The following is a 27,786-nucleotide window of genomic DNA, read 5'->3' as shown; positions in this document are numbered from 1 at the left end:
TTGAAAAAAAAATAAAAAAAAAAAATAAAAAAAATTTTTTTTTTAACATTTATTTATTTTTGGGACAGAGAGGGACACAGCATGAATGGGGGAGGGTCAGAGAGAGGGAGGGAGACACAGAATCTGAAACAGGCTCCAGGCTCCGAGCTGTCAGCACAGAGCCCGATGCGGGGCTCGAACTCACGGACTGCGAGATCATGACCCGAGCCGAAGTCGGACGCTTAACCTACTGAGCCACCCCAGTGCCCCTGGCACGTTTTATTCTTTATGGTCAGGCCATCTGTCCTGACATCTAAACAAGAAAATTTCTCCACTAGACATTAGTAAGAGAAGTGAGGATCCTTAATCTCAGAGTCCAAAGTGCTGACCACCGGGATCAGGGTTTCCCAAGATGTTATCCACCTGTGTGAGCCCCAGAACCTTGGGAGAGCTAATACACTGCTCTTTGGCCTCACCCTAGACCTATAGTGAAAATCTTTGGGGGTGGGACCCCTGAATCTACATGTTTTTAACCAATCCCTGGAGGAGATGCTTATGAACATCAAAATTGGGAAACACCTGCCCTAAACCCATATCACCTTTGCACCCGTGTTTCTTTCATTCTGGTTGAAGCGTACGGGATGGATGCGTCCCTCCTTCCCTGCATCCTGGCCTGTGCCGCGCCTTCTAGCACCGCACACACCTCCGTGGCCTGCTGGCAGGAGCCTAGGGAGTAGGTCCACATCCAAGTCAGCTGGGGATTTTCCTCAGGGCTTTCCAAAAGCGTGACTCACACATCTGGAGTACGGCCGCTGTGGAATAAGGGCCTCTTGGTGCAATCAAGCTCAGCGTCGAGGGTGGAGTGCGGGTTCGGAGCAGCTGCTGGGGAGAGCCAGGAGATGTAGTCAGACAAAGCAAGTGGGGCCTTGAAAGGACTGCAGGCTTCTCGGCTTCCCTAGAGCAATGGCCAGGGAGAAGGCCCATGAGACAGGACGTTCTGGCTGGCTTGGCCTTGGGGCTGGGAGCTCTCCACTCCGGGCTGCTTGTAACTCGTGTTTCCCCTGAAGTTCAGCTTTCTGTTCCACCGTCACCCATGGCGGTGACAGGTTCCTCCTGTCCCCACGGCCCCACCAACCAGGCAGGTTCTTCCTCTGCCCCCTGCTCCCTGCCCCTGGATGGCCAGCACCCTCTCAACTGAGAGGATTTACCTGAACTGGTCATGCCCCTGGAGGCTTCTGGGACTGTGAGTTGAATCTGGTGGCCCCTCAGGTTTAGAGCCTCAAAGCCATCTCCCCCCCCACCTTTCTAAAGCCCCTCTTCTCTGGCTCTCTGTTTTACCCTCCTCCTTATACTCTGCCTGCCTCTCTCTTTTGCCCTTCCTGCCTTAATAGATTGAAACCAGCGCTATGTTCCGGCTTCTTGTGGTCCTGCTAAATAGCACTTAACGTGGCCACGGTGGATGGGCAGAAGGGAATGATGGGCATGTGCTTACCGGTGTGGGGTGCGGGGAGCACTTTATCTCCTTTAGAAGGAACGGGGGTGCGTGCCTCCGCTGGGGTCATGCTGACACGCTGGGGTTTCAGTGAACCCTCACGGGGACTAGACAGACCCGGGATGGGTCTGGGGGGTCCTCACTGTCTCCCCCTGATGTGAAAAGGAAGACCAGTGAAGGTGCAGAAGAGCCCGGAACATGTAGCCAGCACTGGGTGGTCAGAAGCAGCTGGCTCCTTTTTGGAAGACAGCAATAGACATTTCCGTTTGTTACTTTGCAAAAAAGATTTAGTTCAACAATTTTTACTTCTTCCATTTTCTTACTCAGCCTCAGTGGCCTGGCAGTTACTGTTCCTGATGTTGCTGCAAACAGTGGACCCCTTGGGGGTAGATTACATGGCAGAATGAGCTTAATTTTGACGTTGTCAGAATCAATGAAGGGGCCAAAAGGGACGAGATATCAGGTAGTGGTAATTAGTGTGAATTCTTCTTCCCTGACTCCGGGAACGCTCTCTTAGCTCTCTTGCCAAAAGCTCTTCTTTTATGAACCCGAGTGAGATGCAGGAGTGGGTCCACTTTCTCCCAGAAGGAAAGGAGATACTTACAGGTTCGCACTGGTTTGCACCCAGCGGTTCTCATAGACCCTAAGTGCAGATGGGGAGCGTACTGGACACACCACCCTTTGCTTTGCTGTCCCCCCCACTTCCCAGACCACGTGAGCATGGGCTTGGGGGGATTAGGAGGTGCAGGGGATGCAGGGGCTCCCTGGCCCGGAAGGCACCTGGCGTCTCGCAGTGTGAGCTGCAGAGTGGGGCCAGGGCCCCGGAATGGGCCTGTTTCTCTGGTGCCAGCAGCTTTCCAGGCACAGAGAGAAGGAAGGACAGCCCTCCAGCCTCCTCTGACTGCTGCGAGGGGCCCACTCTCACGGCACCACCCTCGGAAGTCTGAGTGGAGGAGAGCCCTTGTCGGCAATGCTTCCGGCTAGGGAAGCAGTCAGCTGGGGTCTCTTCATTGGTGTAGCAAGGAGCCCAGTTCTTTAGAGGACATGGCATGAAGGACAGCCTCTCTCCTTTAGTAGCTTCGACACCTTACAGATGGTGACAGGCCACTTAGAAGAGGCAGCCATGCTTGTATCTGCATCTTAACAACTATTGGGGGACCTGGCACAGGGAGCAGACCGCTGGAGATTCAGACCTATGTCTGATTCAGACCAGCCCCATCCCTGTGAGCCTAGGGCTGTGGCCACACTCTGGCCCCCTATCACTTGGGGCCTGCTGCCGGCCGGCATCCCAAAGCCCCAGGGAAAACTGGGGACAGATAGATGGTTCTGGAGAGTTAAGTGAATGGGCAGAGCATCCAGCCCCCGGGGGGTGTGTGTGGACCGTGTGCCTTGCCGGCATCTCTGTGCCTGCTCCCGGTGACGTCATTTGGTTGGCCTGTGGTTTGTGTGTGTGTGTGTGTTGATCAGGATGTTCCTGTTTTGTGGTTGTCTGATCACTTGTTTTTGGCCGTGGGCTTCTGTATGAGTGTTTATTTTTAGAGGCTGCCACTTCTGGCCTGAGGGCCTATCCTTGGGCATGGTAGGAGCTTGTATTTTCTGGAATGATTGTGGCTTTAAATTTAAGTATTTATTTTTGAGTATTGCTGCCTTTTATGTGTTTATTTTACTGTGTGTGTGTGTGTGTGTGTGTGTATGTGTGTGTGTGTGTGAGATACGAGAATGTGGAATAATAGAAATTGCATGGTCTTTGAAGTTCTGATTTCAATTTTGCTTTTAATTTAGTTGTATTTTAATTGACTTTTAAGTGATTTTAAATCTCTGATTTTAAATCCTCGCTTTACCAGATACTGTGTATCTGCAGATAAATGGTTTCACTTCTGTGAACCTCAGTTTCTCCCATCCTTAAAGTAGGTGTAAAACTCGCTCACAGGATTAGAAATAATGTGCGTGTAAAGGTGCCTAGCAAGGTGATTGGCGTCTCGAGGTCACCTGTCTCGTGTACCTCAAGAGCACACCAGGGCGTTTGATTTGGCCGCTGGGTGTTCGACTTGGGTGATTATGAGCTGGTGTGTGTGTGTCTCTGGATGTCTTTGTGTCTGGTTTTCCCGTGTGTGGTTGGTGTGTGTGTGACTGTTGGTGTCTGGCTGGAGTTTGTGCAGTTTTTGGGAGGGGACTTTCTTTTCTTGCCAGCTGGGGGCCTGCCTCGGAGTGAGGGGAGGGGAGGTGCTTGTGCGTGTGTGCGTGTGTGTATGTGTGTGCGCGCGTGCGTGTGTGTGTCGGGGCTGGAAGCTGGGCTGCTGACTGTACAGGGTGTGAAATCACTGAGTCCCTCTGGGTGGGGAAGTTCTTCGTTCCTGAGTCAGCCCTTTGGCCCTGAGCCACCCAGCGCTCACTCTTTCCTTTCAGAGAAAGTATTGCTCATGGGGTCGCCAGAGCTGTGTGCAGACAAAATGACACAGGGGACACCCTTCCTGGATGAGAACATCTCCTTTTGTGTTCTGGATTCCTAAGATGTTTCCCATGCCACCCTGGCCCCTGAACCCCCTTTCCAGAAGCCCATGAGCCCAGCATTCAGAGGGAAAGCACGGGGAGTGCTGGCTTGGCTGAACTCCATCTTGACCCAGTACCTCCAGGTCTTTGGGAAGCTGGGGAGATACCAGAGCCAGGCTTTGGACTGGGGCATCTCGCTCCCAGAGCACCCCAGCCAGTCTTAGACTTCGCTGTTTGGCCCTGAAGCCGGGTGTTGGGGCCCAAGAGCCTGGGGTAGGGGTCCCTTTGTCCTCCTCCCCTATATCCTCTGACCTCAGCTCTATCTCGGGTGGTGTGAGGAGATTTTAGGGTCTAGGGAACGGAAGCTCTTGGCTCCTTTCCTCGGGGAGGAGATGTCATTGCCTCCCACTGACGTCTGCTGATTGTTGTTCCCCCCGTGGCTCTCTTACAGAGGTGGTGGGACACACTCAGGGGCCTCTGGACGGGAGCCTGTATGCCAAGGTGAAGAAGAAGGACTCCCTGCACGGCAGCACCGGAGCCGTCAATGCCACGCGTCCTGTCCTGTCGGCCACCCCCAACCACGTAGAGCACACCCTCTCCGTGAGCAGTGACTCCGGCAACTCCACAGCCTCCACCAAGACGGACAAGACCGATGAGCCTGCCCCTGGCCCCTCCAGTGCCCCTGCTGCCCTGAGTCCTGAGGAGAAGCGGGAGCTGGACCGTCTGCTCAGCGGCTTCGGCGTAGAGAGAGAGAAGCAAGGCGCCATGTACCATACCCAGCATCTCCGGTCCCGCCCAGCGGGGGGCCCTGCCGTGCCCTCCCCTGGCCGCCATGTCGTCCCGGCCCAGGTTCACGTCAACGGTGGGGCCTTGGCATCTGAGCGGGAGACAGACATCCTGGATGATGAGTTGCCCAACCAGGATGGGCACAGCGTGGGCAGCATGGGCACACTGTCCTCCCTGGATGGGGTCACCAACACCAGTGAGGGGGGCTACCCAGAGGCCCTGTCCTCACTGACCAACGGTCTGGACAAGCCCTATCCCGCGGAACCTATGGTCAACGGTGGGGGCTACGCCTATGAGTCCGCCAGCCGGTCGGTGCCTGCCCACGCTGGCCACACGGCCCCCATGCGGCCCTCCTACTCCGCACAGGAGGGTTTAGCCGGCTACCAGCGGGAGGGGCCCCACCCAGCCTGGCCGCAGCCAATGACCACCTCCCACTATGGCCATGACCCCAGCGGTATGTTCCGCTCTCAGTCCTTTCCAGAAACCGAGCCCCAGTTGCCCCCAGCTCCGGCCCGTGGGGGCAGCAGCCGGGAGGCTGTGCAGAGGGGCCTGAATTCCTGGCAGCAGCAGCAGCAGCAGCAGCAGCAGCAGCAGCAGCCTCGTCCCCCTCCTCGCCAGCAGGATAGAGCCTACTTGGAGAGTCTCGGGCCCAGCAGGCCCAGCCCCCAGCCGCTGGCAGAGACCCCCATCCCCGGCCTCCCTGAGTTCCCAAGAGCAGCCTCCCAGCAGGAGATCGAGCAGTCCATCGAAACACTCAACATGCTCATGCTGGATTTGGAACCGACGGCCGCCGCCCCCCTGCACAAGTCCCAGAGTGTCCCAGGGGCCTGGCCAGGGGCTTCCCCGCTGTCCTCCCAGCCTCTCTCCGGCTCCTCCTGCCAGCCCCATCCACTGACCCAGTCCAGATCTGGCTACATCCCCAGTGGGCATTCTTTGGGAGCCCCTGAGCCGGCCCCACGGGCTTCCCTGGAGTCCTTCCCCCCTGGCAGGGCTTACTCACCTTACGATTATCAGCCGTGTCCAGGTGGGCCCAACCAGAGTTTCCGTCCAAAGAGCCCAGCCTCCTCCTCCTCGTCTGCCTTCCTTCCAACTACCCATAGCCCTCCAGGGCCTCAGCAGCCCCCAGCCTCTCTCCCTGGCCTCACTGCTCAGCCTCAGCTCCCACCAAAGGAGGTGACTTCAGACCCCTCCCGCACTCCAGAAGAGGAGCCACTGAACCTGGAGGGGCTGGTGGCCCACCGGGTAGCAGGTAAGGGCCTCGTGGGCCATCAGTCTTAGGAATCCCCTCCCCTTCCCTCTTTGGTCTTGGTTGGTCTCGCTGCGGGGAGGAGGTGTAGGCACAGCCGTCGCCCCTTGGCAGGTGCCGCTTGGACCTGGAGGAGAGGCTGTCAGGAGCCTCGTCCTAGCCGTCCCTTCCTGCATTGGTTGTCTGTTAGGCTGTAAGCCAGGCATTGAGATCCAAAGATCAGTGTCTTTCAGTTCCTGCCTTCAGGGAGTTTACCGTCTAGTTAAGGGACAGCTACGCAGGAATGTAAAGTGTGCTGTGACAGAGGTGGGGACCAAAGCCCCAGAGCTGGAGGGAAAGCAAGGCTTACCACCTAGGGCAATCAGGGAAAGCTTCTTGGAAGTGGTGACTTTGGGGCTGGAGTACAGATTCTCTATGCAGAGAGAAGATGCTTTCTGCAACTGCCTGCTGTCCTCAGACTTCAGTTCCCAGGGGGAAGGTGTGGAGAAGGCTGGAGGGAGGCCTCTGTAGACTCAGAGGCATAACAAAGATAGAAAGGGTGTCCTAAAGGCCTTGGGCTCTACCCGAGTGTTCAACCCTGGTGGGTCCTTTCAAGATATGTCTCATTTTGGTGGGGAGGCCAAGGTCCCCTTCTTGTTCAACTGTCCTGTTAGTCCTGGCTTTTGGACCTGCTCTGTATGAGAAGCAGGGACTGAGGAACCAAACTCTGTTTCCTATCAGAGAATGGGCTCATCTTCCTGGAGAGAGGAGAGAGAATGGGGTGACCAGAGAGCTCACTGGGGAGATAAAGGCAAGAAATGGCCGAGTGTGCAGAGCCATGTTGGGAGGGACCAGAAGGTCTCCCTTCCTTCTTAATGGCCTAAGCCTATGACCATTCCATGGGGGCAGCCACACTGGGTGGGAAATCCTGGGGGTGTTTTTCATTGTGGAGGTAAGGCCAGGTGGGGATGGACTAGAGACTGGGGCTAGGGGACCTTGTGCCAAGCACCTCAGCTGACAGGGTGGTGGGAGTTCAGGGAGAAGAAGAGGAGCCTGGGAGGCTGTCTCTGCCCTCCACCCTTTTCCCTAAATTTAGGGGAAGCCGAGTCACCGTGCCAGCTGTAGGAGAGAGGAGACACCCTCCCTGGGGATGGACAGTGAGCTTGGGGAAGTAGCTGAGGGCAGGCCAGCTGGCTATTGGGTTGGGTTCAGGATTGGGGTGTGGGGCATAGATGCCCTGCTGTACTTCAGAGCAGAGCACAGTCCCCACTTCCACTGTCAGCAACTTCAAATTGGCCGTCATGAAAGTATTTACACCATGGAAGTTGGTAATCAGGGTCTCACCTCGCCTAGAGAGCTGGCCCACGAGAACATCATTGCTTTTAGTGGGGAGTCAAACACGGGATGAGTAGCTCTATAGCTCTAGACGTGAAATGCTTTATGGAGTGGTCCACAGGGAGCTGCCGTCTTTTGCTTTGTCCCACATCTGGGCCCTGGCTTCTTTGTCACAGATTTTGGTCAAGGGAGAGGGATGTGGCCCTCTTAATATTTTACAGAGTTGAGGTGGCCCGATGAATGGTAACCCTCTAGCCTAATGAATAGGCAGGATCTGGGGGGCAGATTCTCTGGGGAAACAGAGTGAATTCTCTCCCCCCCCCACCAGAAAACCCTTCTGTGTAGTTCTCCTGGAGCTTGCTCTAAAGGAAGCCATACCTGAATGGCTCCAGAAGTGTGTTCATCTTATAGTGCGTCTCCCCTCAGCCCTTTTCTCTCCTACCGGCTTCTGAGGTTTTGACTGTCAACATCCATATCCTTAGCTGCTCAGGCTTTGGCTGCCAAGGAGTCACAGGAAGGGAGAGACGTCGTTGGTACAGCATCTCTGTCTCCAGCCCTAATTTCACCTTCTCTACCTCAGTCAGAGAAGGGATGAGATGCATAGAGAGGACAGATATGTTTGGTCCCCAGGGCCATGAAGGGACCTCTTTGGTTCATGCCCTGCTATGGAAGTATTTCCTATGTCAGCGGGTCCTGTTTGCCCTGCAGAGTGTCTGACGTGCTTGTGTAGGTACAGATGCACTGTCAGGGTCATCGCGTGCAACAGTATGGGAGTCAGGGAATAGACCAGGACCGCTTCTCGCTGCGTCTTGTACATTCTTCTGCCAGAAGCTGGAACATAAACTTCAGTGTGAGTAACTCAGGGAGCTTAGACCCGAGGGAGAGCCTCTTCATGGCCATGAACCTGATCTGGTTTTTCCTGGCTTGTCTCCCACAGGTCTGCCTTTTCTTCCCTAGGCTCAATACCTCCTCTGTACCTTAATACTATATCCCTGGCTCATTCCACTTTGATCGGACAGGTCCTCCTATCTTATTTAAGCTTGGATCTCAGAGAACATAGGGGTAGTTTTCTTAACCTGATAAAGGGTAGGCACCAGAAGCCTGTAGCATGCATCACACTTGCGTGTGAAAGGTTAGAAGCACTCCTGTTACACTAGGAACAAAATAAACATGCCTAGTATCACTGCTATCATTTAACATTGTATTGGATACCCTAGCCAGTGCAAGAAGGCAGGAAAAAGAGATAGAAGCCAGAGTTGTCGAGTTCATGTTACCGTATGATCCTGATTATGTGACTGGACTGATCTCAGATGTCTCTAGAGGTAGAGATTTCAGTGCATGCTGGAAATCAGGTGTGAATCTTATCCTTAAAGGAGTCTGGAGTTTAGTCAGGGGAAAAAGAACTAGAACTTTAAAATGAAGTCATTCCTAATAAGTGAGACATGGGGAAAGTTCTGTGGGAATGAAGAAAAAGGAAAGATCAGTATCCGCTGGGGAGACTGAGGAGTGAGTTGCGTGTGGGTTTTAGATAGAGCCTTGGAAGATGAGTGGGAGTTTGAAAGTGGGTGGGGTCATAGGAGAGAGAGGGTTTTTAGTGAAGCCACGAAGGCAGAAGTGTTTGATGGATAGAGTAGGTTGAGAGCAATTTAGGTAGTGTGAGAGGCCAAGAAAGGTAGCCTGGGGCCTGCCTCTGGTTGGTCTTAAAATACCAGACCAAGGAGCTTGAATCTTACCTGGTGGCAATGTAGGAACCCATGACTGTGTTTAGTCAGGAGAAAGCCATGATCAAAGCTGTAATTTAGGAAGATGTAGCTGGTGAATCTGGGCAGGAAGGGTGCAAAAGAGGAGACTTTGTTTGAGTTAGGGAGGTGTAGTTGCTTATTAGGTAGACTGGGTTGGGGGATTGCATTAAGATGCTGACCGTGGAGATGAAAAAGAAAAGTGTCAAGGACGCCGCGGGAGTAGAACCAATGCATTTACAAGTTGATTGGATGTAGAGGGTGAAGGAGAGGAAGACATCAACGATTATTCTGAGGCTCCACGAATAGGGGCAGAATGCTAGTTCCACTAACCAGCCCAGAGTTAGGAGGACAAGTGGATTTTGTGTGAGACGGAGATGCCAGTGTTCCCTGTGTTGAGTCTGGAGGTGACGGTGAGCCTGCAGGTAGGAGAGATGTATGGAAAGCAGCTAAACATTTGGAGCTGGAGCTTGAAAGAGTGGAAAAACTACTGATTTTGGAGTCATCCTCGCAAAGATGTAGGTCACAGCTTTGGGCATGGATGAGATCTCTGTGTCAGGGGGCATGGAGAGAAAAGTAGGACGAAATGGCCCTGAGGAGAAGAGAGAGGAAGGGGACGGAGACGGAATGTTCAGGACAGTGAGAGAAGACAGGGACAGTGGGTCACCGCAGAAGTGAAGACGGTGGAGGGTTTCCAGGGGGAGGGGTGGGGGGTTCGCAGTGTCACTGCAGAGGGATCACGAGGAAGAGGATTGGGAGAAGTTCACTGGGCGTGCCACTTAGGTGGCCCCAGGGATTTTCAAAGGCATATAGAGAGTGACAGAAAGCGGACTGCAGGAGTGAAGAGCGAGTGCAGGGAGAGTACAGACAGGATGCCAACTATTCTTTCAAGTGGCTGTGTGATAAAAGGGAAGACTACAGTAGCTAACGAGGGTAGCGAGATACTGAGAGCCTGTTTTTTCCTTTTTTTCTTTTTGTAAATCTAAGAGGCATGAGAATGTTTTTAGAGGAGAAACAGAGGTTGAACATGGAGGGAAAAGAAATAAGAAAAAGAATGTAAGAGAAAGAAAGAAGTTGCTAGAATAAGGTCTCTAAGGAGGTAAGAGGGGATATAGGCCCAGGAGCCCAGGTGGATGATTGAGGCTCAAGCAGGAAGTGAGATACCTCTTTGTGAAGCAAGAATACGGATGAATACAGATATAGGGAAATACCTGTATCAAGCTTTGGGACCTCAAATTGAGAACTGAACATTTACATTTCATCATGGAAATAGGAGATGGCATCGAGGCCCATTCAGTCATTCATTCAGCACGAATCCCTAGTCTGTGTTAGTCTAGGCTCTGGGAAAACGGAGGTAAACAAAGCAGGTAAAAATCCTTGCCTTCCTGGGGGAGATGGACAAAAAACAAGTAAGCAAACACATGTATAATATGTCAGATTGCTGATAAGTGCCATAGAGATAAGTTAAAGCAGTCAAGCGTCAGTGAGGGGTAGAGGGTAGATGGGTGGTTGCACTTTACGTAGGATCAGAGGAGGCTTCACCGGGCCACGAGGGAATGCGCAGATGGAACAGCAGGTGCAAAGGCCCTGAGGTGGGGGTGTGCCTGATGCGAGGAGCCTAGCGGGGCATGAAGACAGAGAGGTGATGGGAGTGGGGGCCGGCTTGCAGTGGGCCTCGTACGTGATCGTGAGAACTTTGGTACTCTGTGTGCGGTGTGCAGAGCAGTGACATCATCCGACTTGCTCTAGAAGGATCGGTGTGGCCAGGATGGAAGGGAGGAGACCGGTGAGGAGGCTGCCGCTATTGATCAGGGAGGTGGCTGTGGAGATGGTGAGAAGTGCTCAGGTTGCAGACAGTTTTGAAGGTGGAGCCATCAAGGCTAGAGGTGGGATGTGAACAAGTCAAGGACCGCTCTAGGGTTTTGGGTCTGAGCAACTAAAGGGTGGAGTTGCTCTTTCCTGAGATGGATAAGGTGTGGGAAGAGCAGGCTTGGGGGGGGGAGTGTCCTAAGTGTGAGTTTGGCCGTGATCGATTTGGGATGCCCTCGAAACCACCAAGGGGAGAGGTTGGAGTTTAAAAATGCGGGTGTTATGATGCCAGTATGTGATGTCACGTGAAGTGTGGCGTTGCATATGGCACCTAGGGGTGAGCACGGATACAGAAGAGGTCCTAGGACTGAGTCCCAGAGCCTCCCACATTTGACGGTGGGAGGCATGAAGATGAAGTGGCCAAGAAACTGGTGTGAAGCAGAGGGTTGGTGAAGGAGCCTGGTTCCCTGTGCGGCCCCTGAGGTGTCAGGAGGTCAGTGACGGTGGATTAAAGGATGACATAGTAGGTCTTTCTAGTGCATTCAGGTGGGCTCAGTTTAACGACTTTTTGGTGGTACCCAGCAGCTTTGGGCGGCAGTAGAAATGTAGGGGCTCCGGGGAAGAAGGTTACCTAAGGTACGTGTGAGGGAAAGGTGAAGGGCAGAGGGATGCCAGGAGGCTAGGGAGTGTGGCCCTTGGGCCAGGCTGGTAGGATCACAGCTGAGGCCAGGAAGAGGCAGGTGACCATGAGAGGAGACAGGTCCTGGGATGGGGCCAGGCCGATGGTGAGGGCGGGTGAGGTGTGGGGCGACAGGACTGTAGTCTCCTGGTCTCTGGCTGGCACCTGCTCGCCCCATGCTGGGGTTAGAAAAGAAAGAGCTGTGGCGTCCGTGCCGACAGCGGGTGGTCCGCCTGGCCATTGGAGAAGCAAGACCCTCTCTTCTTGTCTGACACCGTCCCACCTCCCTCCAGCGTGTGGTCAGATCCTAGACTCAGAACACCAACTAATCTTGATTTTCTCTTTGTTTTTGTTTTGTTTCGTCTTGTTTAATGCCTTGTCCCTTGCATTCTCCGCGTGTCCCGTGTCCGCCTGCCCCCTGTGCTGTGGGTGTGGTGCCTTCCTTGCCTGGTGTCATCCCCTCCCGCTCACCCCCTCCCTGCCGGCTCCCCGGGGTGGGGGTGGGCAGCATACAACGCCAAGCTGCAGAGCATCGGGCACACGAGCTTCCAGCTGCCTCCTCTCCACCGGCTCCGATCTTCCTCCCTCTCTGGTTGGTCCACCTCTGCCCCTTCCCCCTGATAAGTCTGCGGCCCTCACTATGACTCTCAGCTTCTCTTCCTCTCTGCTCCATGGGCCGCTTCTTGCAAACTTTGGCCCAGTCTAGTCCTCTGTCCTCCTTTTTCCATTCCCCTTTACCTTTCTTCCTTCCCTCTTCTGTTCTCTTCTTTCCATCTCTTCCCATTCTCTTTGCCGGCCCCTTACTGGCCCCCCCCCACCCCCACTTCTCTCTCCTCCCTCTCTCCACACTCTCCCCCCCTCCTTTCTGCATGAGCGAGTGCTCCCACTTCTGCATGGACACAGGCCTGATGCCTTTTGCCTTGGCCTTATCTGCTGGGAACAGGGTCTGGGGTGACTAGAGGAACTTACAGGCTCCCGGTGGACACACAGGCCGCCGCGTGAGTGTGCTCAGTAAGGGTGAGGACAGCCCAGCTCTCTGGCTACCCTGGCCAGACCACTCAGGCTGCTGGGCCAGGGCCTCGGTAGGAGCTAGGCTGTGCTTTGTGTGGGCCACCAGGCTCACGACAAAGAGCGAACATCTGTGCGCTGTCCACTCTAGAGCACACTACTCTCTGGGGATACAGCACGCCCTCTGACCTCATCCTGAATCTCGGACCCTAGGACCCGTGGCCAAACGTCAGAAGCCCTGGGTGTGGTCCTGGCTCTGCCTGTGGCCCATCCCTGTGACCCTGGGCAGGTCTCTTAATTACTCAGGGCTCAATTGCCTAATGTGAAAAATGGAGAGATCATAGCCCTGCCATGTGTATTTTACGTTGGTGGCTTGATGTCCTCCAGTATGGTGGACCCTTTATCAAGGGTCTGTGTCTGCTCGATGATGCCCACTAACGTCTGCCCCTGGCCTCTCGGACGTAAAGGCCCATAGTCTTTTAGCTCTATGGAGGGAATCTTGTTATCAGTGCCCTGAGCCTTGAAGCCCGGAGGCCCAGGTTAAGAAGGCTGCAGCTCCGGGAAAAGGCTTAGGGGACAGTGGGGATTGTTGACTCCCAATGGCAGTATCTGGTGCTTGCACAGCCCCTCCTCTTCCCAGTCCGTGGATAACGGGGAGATGGCTCTAGCAGAATACCCCCTGTCCGCCTCCTCTCCCCTCCCTTCACCCTTTCTCGGCCCAGTGGTGGGGAGTGTTCAGTTGGGCCCGGGGGATGGGGGCAGTTGTGGGGTGGGGGGGGGCCTGTCCCGAGGGGAGCTGGCATGGCTTGCCCTGGGGCTGCTAGTGTGATCGCCGTGTGGCTTTCTGGTGCCCTGGCCCAGCAGGTGGCCTCCCGGATACCCTGGCTTTCGGAGCCCCAGGCATGCCGTCGGACACCCAGCCCCGTCACCTGGAGCTGAGGAATCCAGTCTTTTGGAAATCGGAAGGCTGGAAAGAAGAGCTGGGTCTGTGGGGGTGGAAGTGGCCAGTCCGGGGGCTGCAGGGGAGACACGTCATGAAGCCTGACACCAGGACATTTGTCCGTGGGACTCGGGTGGTGGGTGGCTGTGCTCGGCCAGAGCGGGTGTGTTGATGTGTGTTAGGGCTACAGCTCCCAGACTTGCAGTGTGTGTGTGTGTGTGTGTGTGTGTGTCTGTGTGTGTGTGTGTGAGAGAGAGAGAGAGAGAGTATGTGTGCACGCCTGTGTGTGTGTAGGGAGACAGAGGCCCTGACAGACTGGGAACAGGCTCAAGAGACTGAGAAAGTCTTGGGGTTGAGGGTGGTGGGGGGAAGGAGGGGAGTGGGGAGCAAGCCTATTTTTATGATGGGTCAGTCTGCGGGACATGAGGGAGGGGTGTTCTCTCTCTGACACTGGCTGTAAGCTTGTGTCCAGCTGTCCCAGCTTGGCTGAGGAACAGTAGGACTCTCTTCCCTCCCCCCGGCCATGCCCTGTCTCCCCTCCCAGAGAAGGACAAGAGAGAGGGGACACGCTCTCCAGCACTCCGGGCATATCTGAGCCTGCCAAGGGGGACAACAGTGAGATACTGTGTTCAAAGAATGTGAGAGCCCTGGCCGGCCACTGGTGCCATGGGGCACACTGCAGGGGGAGGGGCTGTCCCCATGGGAGTGGAATGCGGGGTCTTCCCCCTTCTGCAGACTCCTGGGTCTTTGGAGGTCATCCTGTCCATCCCCCTGCCTTAGGACTTGAGGAGGTGTGATCGTTCTCAGATGTCTGACTGCCTTGTGCCAGGGCCTCATGTCTCCACATTTGGGAAGCCCCTCCAGTAGTCTGGCCTCTCCTCTGCGAGGTGGCCACCATTTGTGGCCACCATATGGGGCACCTAGACATGGAGGATGCTCTGAGCAAACTGGGGAGATTTTTCTCTGTCCCTCTGGGAGATTCAGGGCCTCGGATTAAAACAGACCCACTTTTCAAGGGCAGACATCAGATCCCCAAACAGGCCACCCCTTGCAAAGACACAGGGACCTGCCAGAAAGAGGCTGCCGGGCTGGGTGAGCCGGAACTGACAACCGGCCCTAATGCATTTCTTTTAACCTTGGGGCTGAACTTCGTTCCAAACCCCTAGAGCCTTTCCCAAATGGGCCTCCTTTGTCACAATTATTATTAGAAAATCAATGGCTATGTCTGTTTCTTTATAATGTTTTTGCCAGGAATGAAATGAGCAGCAGCTCTAGATGAGGCTGCCCAGGAGGCCAGGGGAGGAAGGGGCTCAGCGGAGGTGGGAGAAGCGGGGTGAAAGCAGGCGCACCCTCAGTTGTGAAGTGGCACTCGATGCTGCTGCTTCTCTGAGGGCTGGGAGCCTGGGGTTTGCTTCAGGGTCCCTGGGCGCTGCTCAGCCCTTTCAGGGCCTGCCTGCACCTTTGACCCGGGCTGATGCTCAGACCCTAGTTAGGGCTATGTGACCCCCATGCTTCTATTCTGAAAATAAGGGCATTTTAAGGGCATTTTGCTTTAAGGAGAGCCGTTTGGGAGTCTGGATCACTGTCCCCATCAAGGGGCTCTTTTGTCTTGGTGGAGGTAACGGGGAGGCTGCCTCTGGGCAATGAGGAGCCCAAAGCGGACCCCACCCCATCTAGGCACCGCTGTGCCTTTGTAAATTATGCCAGTCCTGCTGCTCTCTGGATGGGCCCCCAGTAATGGGACATGAGTGACTATGTGTGTGTGTGTGTGTGTGAGAGAGAGAGAGAGTGTGTGTCTGGCCCTAGTTTGGCCTCGGCATCTTGCTGCTCATGACAAGTAGGAAGGCTTCCCAGCAAGTGCTTCTCATGGCAGCCTTAGTGGCTGAGCCAGGCCGGAGCTGGGGTGGGGCACCTGGGGGGGCACGCCGATCCCACTGTGGATGGTAGACGATTCGCTCTGCAGGATGGTGATTTCTGCTTGGCTGCACTGGCACATTTCTAGTGGCCAGCGGTGGGCACGCGTGCGTGTGTGCATGTGTGTGAGTGGTGTGCGGTGGGACAGCGTTCCCAGATGTGCTGGCATGAGGTTGGTGCGGCCAGCGTGCTACGTGACCTTTGGTATATCCCGGCATTTCCTCTCACTTCACCTGCCCTCCCGGGAAGCGGTGAAGGCAGAGCTGAAAGTTCCCTCACACAAGATAATGAAGACAAGAAGCCTGTCCTCAGGCTGGGTCTTGGCCTCCGGGACCTGGGGAGTAAGTTTTCGAGGAGGATTCCGGAGCCAGCTCCATGAGGCAATGGGTTCCGTGCCTCAGCCCAGCTGTGGGAAGACGGAGTGGGAAGGAAGGAGGGCGAGGCTCCCAACGTGCCCGGGCCTGTGGAACGGAGGGGATACAGAAAAGCAGCTGGAGCTCATGACTTCAGCCCCTCTGCCTGCTGTTCTGCTGGGAGGGGGAGGGTGGGAAGCTCACCATCTTTGGGGCGAGGAAAGGGGTGAGTAGATGAGGGGCCGGCGGAAGGGAAGCTGGCGAGAGGTTTCAGAGACGCATGGGAGGAAGGGTGGGGAACCCCAGAGAAGACCGGCGATATTCTAGGGGCCAGCTGGGGCTGGGGACTTCACGATAAGACTTGAGTCATTTCTTTGTTTCTCCTCGGGAGCACCATTTGCAAGATGATGCATTATTGGCTCTTTCCAAATTTCTTCCCCACGGGCCTGATGTTGCTTGTCGGTTGACGCGGTCACCTTGGAGACTGTCTCTCCTCCTTCCACCTTCCCTCATTTCCCTGGAAGCTCTGGCCCTCTGCCTCCAGGGTTTGCAAAGAGTTGACATCTGTTTCTTGTATCAGCCCTTGCGCTTTGGGCCCCAGCCCTGTGCAGGGTAGCGATTCCCGGTGAAGGCCAGCCCAACCTTAGCAGCTCCCCCGCCCTGCAGAGAAAGCCTGGGGTGCGGGCGGAGGGAGCTGGTGGGGAGTACTCAGGGGAGACAGGCCCAGCTCCAGTGTGGCTCCTGGCTAAGGTGCACAGCCTTCTCTGGGGGGATCGGGCCTCATCGATCCTTTCTCGCCTAATATGCTCATTGCCTTCTATGCCCTGCATTCTTCCCAGGGGTGCAGGCTCGGGAGAAGCAGCCTGCAGAACCCCCAGCCCCTCTGCGGAGGCGGGCAGCCAGCGATGGACAGTATGAGAACCAGTCTCCAGAACCCGCGTCTCCCCGTAGCCCTGGGGTCCGTTCCCCTGTCCAGTGCGTCTCCCCCGAGCTGGCTCTCACCATCGCCCTCAATCCTGGAGGGCGGCCCAAAGAGGTGAGTCCTTGGGCTGTGTCCTGTGGCCAGAGAGGGTAGTGGAGCCCACCTGAACTATCCAGGGGCCCGATAGTCACCTGAGTGACACTCTCCTGTCAGTAAACTCAGTTCTCACCCTATGTCTCTTCTCTGGCATGTGGAAGCTGGCATTTCCCTCCCTAAATAACTTCTATGCTCCCACTTCTTACATCAACACTGAGGTTGAAGTGCCCTTTGACTCCTAAAGGGCGCCCCTTAGTAGGGTGGTGAGGATCCTGGGTATGACACAGATGACCCCAGTCTCTACACTCCGAACCCGATCATAGAGACCGACAAGAGTGTCGTTGAATTCTTTCTAGGTATAGAGTTTTCTTGGGATATCTAATTTCTATGTCAAAATGTTTGCACTTCTGAGACATTTCAGTAGTTGGAGGCAGTAGATTCCAGCGTATTAAGGCTGGGACAGGGCTGAGGAATATGCATTGTAGACGTGCATCTTGGAAGATCCTGATACGAGTGGCCCGTGTCGGATACAATCCAGGCTAGTGAGTTACTCTGGATATAAATGGCTCTTGGACATCTTTTCTCTCCTGACTGCCTTCTGGACCCAATTCCCCCTTCCCAGCCCCTTGTCTTTGGCCCCGTTGTGCAGTATTTCCAAGGCAGGTGCCCCTCATTGCCACCCATGCTGGCCCACGGTTTTGCAAAGAGCCGATTTCCACGGTTTTGCAAAGAGCAGTGATGAAGAAATTGGTGGCGATCTCCCTTTGACCTTTGTGCTTGCCTGAGGAGGGGTGGGTGGTCGGGCTGACGAGGGGACTAGTGGGCCGGTTACTTGGGAAGCCCCTGATTACAGGGTATGGCCGCCAGTGGGCATCCCCTCTACCCGCCCTGTTCTTCTCTTGCAGCCCCATCTGCACAGCTACAAGGAAGCCTTTGAGGAGATGGAGGGAGCCTCCCCGACCAGCCCACCACCCGGCGGGGGTAAGAGCTCCTCACTGAGTCTGTCTTCCCTGGGTCCCCTCAAGCCCCTCTCTCAGCCCTGGCCTGAGTAAGCACCCCGGTGTGGGGGGACGTGCTGGCAATGCTGGGCGTGGCCAGGATCTGCCACTCATTTCACTTCACCATCCTGCCCCACGTCTCTTCCTTCCGTTGTCCACGCGCAGACATGTACGGATGCAGCAGCCACAGGCTTGGGATCCTGCTGACCTTCTGTGGGGTCCCCGGCCTCCCACCGTCTAGATTTTTCCTAACTGTTGAGAGTTTTTGCATCCTGGTGCAACATCCCCCCAGCCTCCCCCAATTCCTAAAGCAACTGTGACGTGCCGATGTGTCCCTGAGATACCCTTTGACCTACTTGCTCCTGATGCCCATTTCTGTCTACATCCAGGCACCTGTTCCGTTTCAGGCAACCTACTTAGTTTCCATCAAGGAAAGAAAGGCCCAGAACACTCAGCCTGTCAGAGTCCCCATCTCATCCCTCCTCAGTCTCTCCAGGCAGGAGCATTTAGTTTGTACCTCCTGATGCACTCACTGGAGAGGCAAAATCCCCCAAGGACACAGGCATTTCCAACCAAAACAGAAGACCCGTCTGAGTGCAGGGGTGGCGTAGAAGAGGCAGGAGGAGCTGGAAGAGGGCAGCTGTGGGACAGCAGTGATGGGACAATACTGAGAAGGACTCGGGGGGGGGGGGTCTGTGGCAGGCCCGGGGCAGCAGAGGAGGGAGAGACCGGGGAGGGGAGGAGGGTGATAACAGAACTGGTGGCATGTTCTCCTGGTGGCTGGCTGTCCTGAGGACGGGAGGAATGTGGCACCGGTCCCCCGCCATGGTGCCAGCACAACTGATGTTGGCTGTCATCTGGGACACGCAGGAGGCCCAAGTCGTGAGCAGCAGCTCACGTCCAAGGAAAACAGGACACGGGTCACGTTTGTGATGAGACATTTTCTAGCAGCCGCCTTGAAAGACGTAATAGGCAACCGGAGAAGTACATTTTAATATTTTTCTATTTAGCCCCAAATATCTAAAATATTATCGTTTCAATAGGTAGATCAAGATAAAAATATTTTTTTTTAATTTTTTTTTAACGTTTATTTATTTTTGAGACAGAGAAAGACAGAGCATGAACAGGGGAGGGTCAGAGAGAGGGAGACACAGAATCTGAAACAGGCTCCAGGCTCTGAGCTGTCAGCACAGAGCCCGACGCGGGGCTCGAACTCACGGACTGCGAGATCATGACCTGAGCCGAAGTCGGATGCCCAACCGACTGAGCCACCCAGGCGCCCCTCAAGATAAAAATATTAACGGGGTCTGTTACAATCTTTTTTAAAAAATGTAAAAAGAGGCCAATGAAATCCCTTTCAGTAACAGGTTTTATTTAACCCCAAAGACCTGTCATACAAAGAGATGTGTTGCCTTCTTATTTCACAGTGAGTGTTTGAAATCGGGCGTGTGTCTTACACATGCAGCACATCTCGATTCAGATTGGCCACACCGCGCAGGTGCTCTAAAGCCACGTGTGTGCCTCAGGGCTCCCCTCGTGGACAGTGCGGGCCCAGGGCGGTCTGCTCAAGAGGCAGCTCTGTGGCCTTTTGTGACTCCGTGGAATCGCTCTCCCTGGTCTCAGCCCTCTGCCGTCACCCCTGCTCCAATTCGCGGTTGGTCCAATCAGCCAGGATCTTGGTCATCACCCTGTTTGGGATGGAAGCCATCTGGGCTGAGCTCGAGTTAGGTTTTGTCCCGTGTGCCTGTTCCCATTCTTCTCGCCCTGCCCTCGCCAGCCCTGGTGTCCCAGCGGGGAGAGTAAGTCCGAGGTTTCATCGGTGCACAGGGTTGGGAGAGAGGACAGAGGCGGAGAAATGTGAGGAATTTCTCTGTCGGGAAGCAAAAGCCTTGCCTGGCTTCAGGGCCACCCACTCGTCTGCCTCAGCAGAAGAGCCAGATGCCTGGGGACTGGGGCATGAGTGACGAGGCAGCTGGAGATGCTTGAGGTGGAGCCAGGAGAAACCTCCCCCTGCCTCTTGTCCTCTTTACCTTGGGTCACTGGGCCACCTGTGCCTCTGCTACACCAGCTGGGCCCACACATGCACACCTGTGGGCTGGAGATGCTTCGTGCCCATTCCATGGGCAGTGGTCTCTGAAGCTGGGCTCAATCCTCCGTAACTAATCACATTCAAATTCATTCGTTTGACAAACATTAATAAGTGCTTCATAAATACCTCTTGCAAGACACCATTTTCAGTAAGGGGGGGGCTGGAGGGTGGTAGAAACCAAAGTGTGTGTGTGTGTGTGTGTGTGTGTGTGTGTGTGTGTGTGTGAGTGTGTGTGCACGTAAGGAGAGAGACCTGCAAACCTAGATCTGCCTCACTACCCAGATGTGTACGTTTGTACACATTTGTCTCCTGTGCTGTATTTGTCTAATTGGCACCTAAGGATGGTGTGAGGATAGACTCTGCCCCCCACCTGGACCCCTGCGAGTTCCCACTGTTCCTGTGTGCACCCGTGTACACAGCCACCTGTGCACCAGCAACTTATGTATGTTGCTTGCATTGAGAGCTTGTAGCTTTTGTTTCCTGTAGGTCTCTCTGCCTTTTGGGAAAAGGATTGTGGGGGGGGGGTCCCAGAGCTGCTGTGGGGGTGCTAGGCATCGGAGGGTGGCTGCTGGTCTGTTGAGGCCAACGGCGTGTGGCAGGCAGGTTTGGGCCCTGGCCGATCCTTGCAGCTGCGTGTCCTCAGGGCCCGTGGCCTCTGCACGCTTCCCGTGGCCGGGCTAGGAGAGACACAGAGCTTGTTTCTTTGCTTCTTCTCAGAGGTGTGTTAGGAGAGGCAGCTACTGCCACCGAGGAGAGATCTCGTGACTGGGCATAACCACTGCCCTGCAGTTCAGCTCGGACGCTGGCCACGTCCTTGGCTGATGGGAAAACGGCTGACAGCCCTTTCTGACCTTGTGTGTTCCATGACACTTCTAACCCAGACGGGCAGCTGAGAAGGGCCCTGGGGTTTGCGCAGGGAGTCAGTGCTCTTGGCCAAGGATGGTGGCAATGGGGCTTCTCCCTCTTCCCGGACGCTGGGATTTGGGGGTACAGAGAGCCTCACACTGAGAAATTATCTCTTCCTGGGGTTTGCAAGCGACGTGGTTGGCCGAGGGCTGCCCTGGAGTCTCAGGGTGGGCGCGGCTCTGCCGGGGATCCCTTTCCTCCCTCTGTCCTTTACAGGATGTGCCGTCTTGATATCCCATTTCCTTTAGTTCTCTAAGTCCATTGAAATGCGTGGTATAGAAAGACTGTGCATCGGCGGGGAACAAGAGGATGAGGGAAGGGAGAGTATGGTATGGAGGAAGTCAGAGAAAGCCAGAGAAGCATGTGTGTATGTCGTGAGCCGTGGCGATTCAAGGGGATCACGGCGATGCAACTGAGGTCAAGAAATTACTTTCTTGAGGTTGAGGACCAGGCTGAGGGGCAGCTCCATTTCTTGACTTTGTCTACCCTTGGAGCTGTGGAGGAACACAGAGACAGGAAAGGGCAGTGGCAGCAACTTCTGGGACTGGGGCTGGTTCTTCTGCACCCCCTCCTGTCGCCCACCCCTCACCGACATGCCCTCACTTATGGGTGTCTGCACTCCTGCCCCTTTTCCTCTCCCCACACCTCTCTCGTCCCGAGGCTCACTCGCCGTGTCTCCTTTCTTCTTTCTGGCACAGTGCGCTCCCCTCCAGGTCTGGCCAAGACACCCCTGTCGGCTCTCGGCCTGAAACCCCACAACCCAGCGGACATCCTGTTGCACCCTACCGGTGGTGAGTGACCGGGCATGGAAGGTGGGGGGGGGGAAGGCCAAAGGAGTGAGTCAGCATCTGAGGACCCCTGTGGTCCTGGGCGGGGCCTCAGGATCTAATCAGAAAATGCCCTGAGGTGATGGGTTCTCAGGACCCTTCTGGAAACAAGATGGCAACCTGGCTTTGTGCCCACACTGTCAGGTCTGAGTGGGGGTTCTCTGTGCAGGGGTGGAGGCAGGTAGGCCCCTTTATAGTCTTCATGGGGTCAGTGCCACTCCCGGGGTCCTCCGACGGGGGGATTTGGAGGCTTGGCCTCAGTTTCCTTCTTTGCCAGAAGCCTGGCTCTGCCGTCCCCCAGTGTTCAGGCACTGTGTACTTGGAAACACACACACACACACACACACACACACACACACACACACACGTACACACACTCCCAGTTCACACCTCCTACTTCCTTATCACGTGCCCCAGCTCCTTTCCTCCCTGTGGGGAAGGGGAGAGTGGAGGGCCCTGGTCCCTGAGTGGCCATTCTGCACAGGCAGAGCCCAGAAGGTTGTTCCCTAGACTCTGGTTTTAGGGCTGGGCTGGGGCTCTTGGGGCCAACTTTGCTTTTTCTCCTTAGTCACCAGAAGACTGATCTAGCCAGGTAGGAGGGCAATGACACGCATGTGTGACCCACATGGCCGGCACAGCCTCCCACTTGGAGGTGTCTGCATGGCCAGGGACACTGAGTCACCAGGGAGCAGAGGGGCTGGGGCTGCCTCTCACCGGCCAGCACACTTCTGCTCGAGATGTAAGCTGGGGGGGCAGGGGCCGTGAGAGGGGCCGGCTTTGTCCCTGGGAGCGAGGCTGTCCTTGAACTGTGCGCCCTGAGCCCTCAGGGTCCTGTCAGGGTGGATCTTACCCCTCACCCTGGGCTCTTCCGCCCTGGCCTCACCCCTGCTTTCCTACCACCTCTTTCTCAGTGAATTCTCTTTCAGGAAATAATCCCTGTTAATCGGTCTCTCTCTCTCCTTTCTGCTCTTCCTCACCTCCTCATCATCTGCCTCTCTTTCCTGCCTCTCCTTCCTGCTACCTCTCCTCTCATCTTCCCTCAGAGGAGGATGAGGGGAAGGTGGTGACAGAGCTTCCCAAAGGTAAGTGTGGCTTTGCTGGTGGCCGCTTCACTCTCTCTGAGTCTGGCAGTGGCTGTTCACGAGGGGCTTGGTTGGGCTGGCTCGGGGGCAGTTCTCTTTTCTGATGGGTCTCAGATGACCAGGTACATAGCTTTCTGGTCCCCACCCCCTGGTGATGAGCTGTCCCCCTGGACGCTGCCCCGAGTCCTGACCAAGGAGCTGGGCACAGGTTCAGGCGTAGCCAGCTCCGGGTGCCAGTGTGGTGCCACCTCATGATGATCCACCCCCCCTCCACCCCCACCCCTTCCTCCCCCAGCGACACTTCCTCTAGCTTGCCTGCGGTGTGGACAGCCCCCTCAGAGGGCGAAGGGACACACGTTATCCCACTTCCTGGGGCGTGCCCCACGTGCATAGCTCAGAGCAGGTTTCTCAGCAGACTTAGAGCCTAGAGTTGCCCCCTTGAAGCTCTTGCTACCACAGGTGGTGGGTAGGGAGTCTGCTTTCTGGAATCTTAGATGCCTCTGGGGATTTCATGACAGCTATGGATCTCCTCCCACACAAATGCATCGGGATACCGTGCACATAATTTTGACAGTTTCAAGGGGTTAGCATGTCCCCTCAGTTTAGATGAATTCTGTGTTGTACACGAAGCAGAGCAGGGGACATAGGAGGGGACATAAGCAGAGGTAGGACACAATCTGGTTGGAGACCTTTAACTTATTAGGAACAGGATTCAAGTGATGATTCAAGAGCATCAGGTGAAATGAAGGGGGTGCCGGCCGAGGCCGTCTGTGTGTGACTCTGGGCATCAGGGTCCCCGTCTCCACCAGGGGGGCTTGGATGAGGTGGGCACTGAGGTCCCTTCCAGCTCTGACATGTTAAATGTTCTGACTTCCTACTCGGGCCCTCGTTCCGTGTGGCCTGCTTTCTTTAAAGGCTTTATCTGCTTTTCTGAATCCCACCGGCCTCTTTCCTTTGCACTCACTGCCTTGATTTCCCACCCCCAAAGTGGGCATGAGCTGTGCCCCTCTGAATCTGCGCACTGGACACCAGCCAGAGTTTGGGCAGCAGCCCCAGGCTGCCTGGGGGTTTCAGAACGAGGTAGCCGCCAGCAACAGGCCCCAAGTGGGGGGAGCCACAGCGTGCTCTTGGCTGCCCTTCTCCCCAGCCTCCTACGGGAGTCGGGGGTGGGGAAGGGCTTTCCCCCAGGCTGGCTGCTGGCTCCTAGCTCCTGACAGGGCAGTGGGGATGGGACAGGAGTCCAGAAATGCTGGGGCCCAGGAGCACCCACAAGCCCTCTCCAGTGGGAGGCTCTGAGGGGGGGATTATCCCACAGGCTGATAGGTGCTGGATGTTGTGTTTCCCACTTTGGGGTGACACTTCAGAGAAGTGAGTCTCAGCAGAACTGAACTGCCCATTTTACTGCACAAATGACTCTCCGCCTTCAAGGCCCCGAGTCCTCCGACCCTCCTTCGTGTGTCTGGGAGCCAGAGTTTGGAGGGGATGGTTCTTGGGGATCACCTCTGCTGGACCCATCATTTCCACAGATGTGGGACGGAGGCCTGTGTTGTGAGTGAGGGTCTGGGGCTTCGGCCCAAGGCCCCAGTTAGGAGGCAGCAGGGTCCAGACTGGACTTACAGGTCTCCTGTCTCCTAGTCAAGGGGCTATTTCAGAGCCCCCCTCCTGCCTCCAGACACTGAGCCCTGGGATTCCAGCGTGGGGGTCGGAATTGCTGTCGTGGCCTGGGGTGCGGGGCGGGAGAGGGCCGGGGAGCGAGGCTCCTGGCCAGTTCCATTTTCCCTGACTCATGTACCACCTCCCTGGTCAGACCAAAGCACATTGTTTGCTGACCCTCCGAAGCTCTGCTTGATCTCCCTGCTGAAACTTTGGTGGGAAATTCAGAGAAAGATGCCTGTGAGGAAAAATGATCAGAGGCAGAATTACTCGGCTAGAGGAAGAGCAGATTTTAGGGGGATCTGCTCTCAAGGCACTGTGCTAAGTGCTTTACATGTATTCTCTCATCCTTTGATTCATTGATTCCATATTTCACGTCCCTGTTACGTGCCAGTCACTGTGCCAGGCTCTGGGAATATACTGATACGCAGTACTGTGATTCCTAATCTCATGGAGCATATACGTGATCAGGAGACAGAATTAGGTTATTTGAAGTTATGCATTGAGATGGCACTCCAAAGGGAAGGGATACAGTTTATGAGACCTTATAGCCAAGAACCTGACGTTGGTTGAAGAAGTAAGATGTGAGGGTGAGTGACATTAACTTGGTGAAACTGGGAGGTGAGAAAAGCATTTGATGTAGAGAAAAAGCGTGTACAAAGGCCCTGGGGTGGGAGGGAACTGCATGTTGTTTCTAGGAACTGCAAAATCAGTGAGGCTGAGAGCAAGAGGGAGCTGGAGGCTGGAGTAAGGGGGAATGGCTTTCTTCTTCTCCTTCCTTCATGAAGAAGAGAACTCAGTCCCCAGCCCCACTGTTTCCATTTGGAGGTTGTACCCTGGGCGAGGGTACACTGTAGGCAAGGGGGTTGGGGGGCACTGCAAGTGTAGATAAGCAAGGATCCCAGGGTGGCCAGGGAGCGGATGGATGTCCTTGTCTTCCGGTGAGAGAAAAGGGGTGCTGAGGACTGTGGGCACCCGGGTGAAGCCAGGAGCCTGGAAAGGTACAAGAGGAGTTTTCAGAGAGTGACCCAGAATGGCGAGGGATGGGAGGGGAGAGTAGACTCTGGCTTTGCATCTCCATTGCCATTTCTGTGGGCTCCTTGTTGCATGGTTCCTCTGCCCTGATGGGTTACCCCAGGACACAGCTATCCCCCCTGCCCCCCAAGACTAAAGACACATGAAACTACTGGCTCCCGGACTTTAGCTGGCCAGTGTGTGTGCAGTGGGCAGGAGGGCAGCTCCAGGTCAGACCGCCTGTTTTCCTAGGCCAGCTGTGTCCCTCGGTCCCCTGTGACGGGGTGAGGGACTTACATTCTCCTCCTTTGCTTATGTAATTGCCATTGTTATTATTATTAATAGTTCTGGCTGACATGCTGGAGTACTGGGTCACAGCCAGCTCTTGGTGTCCCCGTGGGGCTCTGGCCCTTCTCTAGGCTACCGGGAGCTGGCGTTGAGAATCAGGAGACCACAGTGCTAGTACTATGGCCATTGATTGGCTGTGTGTTCTGGGGCAAATCACCCCACTTCTCTGGGCTGAGGAGACAGGTGAGATCAGGGGTCAGTAAACTATGGCCACATCTGGCCCATTGCCTGTTTTTGTAAAGAAAGTTTTATTGCCATACGGCCATGCTGTTTTGTTCACGAATTGTCTATGACTTTGTGCTACAAATGCAAAATTGAGTAGTTGCCACAGAGACCATTTACTAAATGGTCTAAACGATTTACTATCGAACCTTTTACAAAAGCGCGTGCCTGCACTGGGCCAGAGGGTCTCTGTAGCGTCTCCTGGCTCCAGCAGGCCCTCGGGCATGGTCGGCCCAGAACCAATGCCTTTGGAGTGACAGAGGCCTGGGGCTTCTGTGACGTGGCTGGGTGGCCTGGCTGGTGGAGGGGGGCTTTTGAGTAGGCCTTGCTTACCTCTGCCTGTATGGACTCCAGCTTCGGGACACCGAGGTGGCTGTATCACCCTGTGCTCCATACCTGGAATACAACACCCCATGCTTGACCCTCTGAAGACACCTTGCCCTCCCCCCATCTGCTGTCACACAGTCCTGGCCCGAGAAAGCTCCAGGGGCCTGGCCGGCCCAGGGCAGCATGGATTCTCTGGTTCTTCACTTTCTCAGGCTGATTTCAGCGGATGCCCCGATTGTGGGTAGTGTGTGAGCCTGTGTTCTGATCATGTCCCTCTTGGGGGAGACGGGATGGTGCCAGGTGTGGAGGTGGAAGGAACATCATCCATCCCTGCTCATGTCCCTAGAGAGGCCAAGTGCCCTGCTTCTTCTCCCTGCGTAGCACAGAGTTAGTTTCAGGCCTGGCCTCAGAGGTCTGGGAGGAGGGTCAGACAAACGCCGGCTGGGGGTCAGGAGATCTGGCTCTGGGCCGCACCTCCGGACACATTGATCGCTCTCCCCAGGCCTCAGCGCCCTCACCTGTAGAACGGCCTTGCTGGCACTTGTCCCGCAACCCCCCTCCCCCCGGATTCTGAGACTCTGCTAAACACCAGACAGGGATAGTCATGTCGGTCTCGGGAGGAATGCTAAGTGTGTCAGGCAAGGTGGGTGGGTGTGTCTTGGCAGGGAAGGGGCTGGGCGTGACTCACCAGCGCGGGCCTGTTGCTAGGCCGGCAAGCCTGTTTGTGGATTCTGGGCGTGGGTGGAGCCCATGTGAACCCTGGCTCTGTCCCGAATGTGGGCAAGGCTGGGCTGGAGCTCTGGGTTCACCTTAGAGCCCAGACTCCAGCGGTGCCAGGGGGACCTTGAAGGGCCTGGAGGTTGGGTAGAAGGGTCTTTGAAGGAAAGAAGCCGTTAAAAGGGGTGCCAGCTATAGACAGGTGTCCTAGCTCTAGGAGGGAAGATTCTACGATGGCTGTGTTCAGCGGCAAAGCTGGGGTCCGTTTGTGGGAAGCTTCTGTGAGCGAGGCCCTGGTTAAAGGCTCTGTGGGGGCTCTTACAGCTTCTCCAAGACACTGGGAAGAGGGGGAGTGTGGGTAGGCCGGAGCCTGAGGAGTGCCCTTTGCATGCTTGGCTGTCCTTTGGGAGCTGTCCCCACAGGCTGGGGAAACGCTGCTGGGTTGGAAGGGTCTTGGCACTTGGAAGGTTGGAAGGGGTCTACACTGCACCCTCGTGGACCTCAGTGTCTCTTCTGGCCCTTTCCAGAGCCCCGGAGCTATGTGGAGTCGGTGGTGAGGACGGCAGTGGCTGGGCCCCGAACTCAGGACCCGGAGCCCAAGAGCTTTAGCGCCCCACCTGTCCAGGCCTATAGCCACGAGATGCCCCTGAGGAACGGGACCCTGGGAAGCTCCTTTGTCTCCCCAAGCCCCCTCTCCACCAGCAGCCCCATCCTCAGTGCTGACAGGTAAGTGGGGAGGAGGGTCCAGGCCTGGGTCTGCCTGGAGCGTGGGTGGGTAGAAATCACGTCCAGATGGCTGCACCTTGGACACCAGCTCCCCAGGGTGCATTGGGAGA

The 27,786-nt window shown here is 55.6% G+C and overlaps 1 protein-coding gene across 6 annotated transcripts in view; it reads left to right on the top strand.

The window, feature by feature from the left end:
- Positions 1 to 27,786, top strand: part of TNS1 (tensin 1) — a 193,953-nt gene that overhangs the window by 145,782 nt on the left and 20,385 nt on the right. For 3 of the 6 annotated variants that reach the window (XM_040476201.1, XM_040476204.1, XM_040476202.1), the window contains 7 exons: positions 4,413 to 5,996; positions 12,043 to 12,126; positions 16,589 to 16,785; positions 17,673 to 17,748; positions 21,459 to 21,551; positions 22,631 to 22,669; positions 27,478 to 27,676. In XM_040476201.1, coding sequence (XP_040332135.1) covers positions 4,413 to 5,996; positions 12,043 to 12,126; positions 16,589 to 16,785; positions 17,673 to 17,748; positions 21,459 to 21,551; positions 22,631 to 22,669; positions 27,478 to 27,676 — 2,272 coding nt within the window. The remainder of the gene's footprint in view (positions 1 to 4,412; positions 5,997 to 12,042; positions 12,127 to 16,588; positions 16,786 to 17,672; positions 17,749 to 21,458; positions 21,552 to 22,630; positions 22,670 to 27,477; positions 27,677 to 27,786) is intronic. The other 3 variants (XM_040476199.1, XM_040476198.1, XM_040476200.1) reach the window with 3 other exon arrangements.

The sequence above is a fragment of the Herpailurus yagouaroundi genome, unplaced genomic scaffold (assembly GCF_014898765.1).
Source record: "Herpailurus yagouaroundi ecotype Mexico unplaced genomic scaffold, PumYag 140, whole genome shotgun sequence".
Classification (NCBI taxonomy): domain Eukaryota; kingdom Metazoa; phylum Chordata; class Mammalia; order Carnivora; family Felidae; genus Herpailurus; species Herpailurus yagouaroundi.
This window is presented reverse-complemented; position numbering and strand designations above follow the sequence as displayed.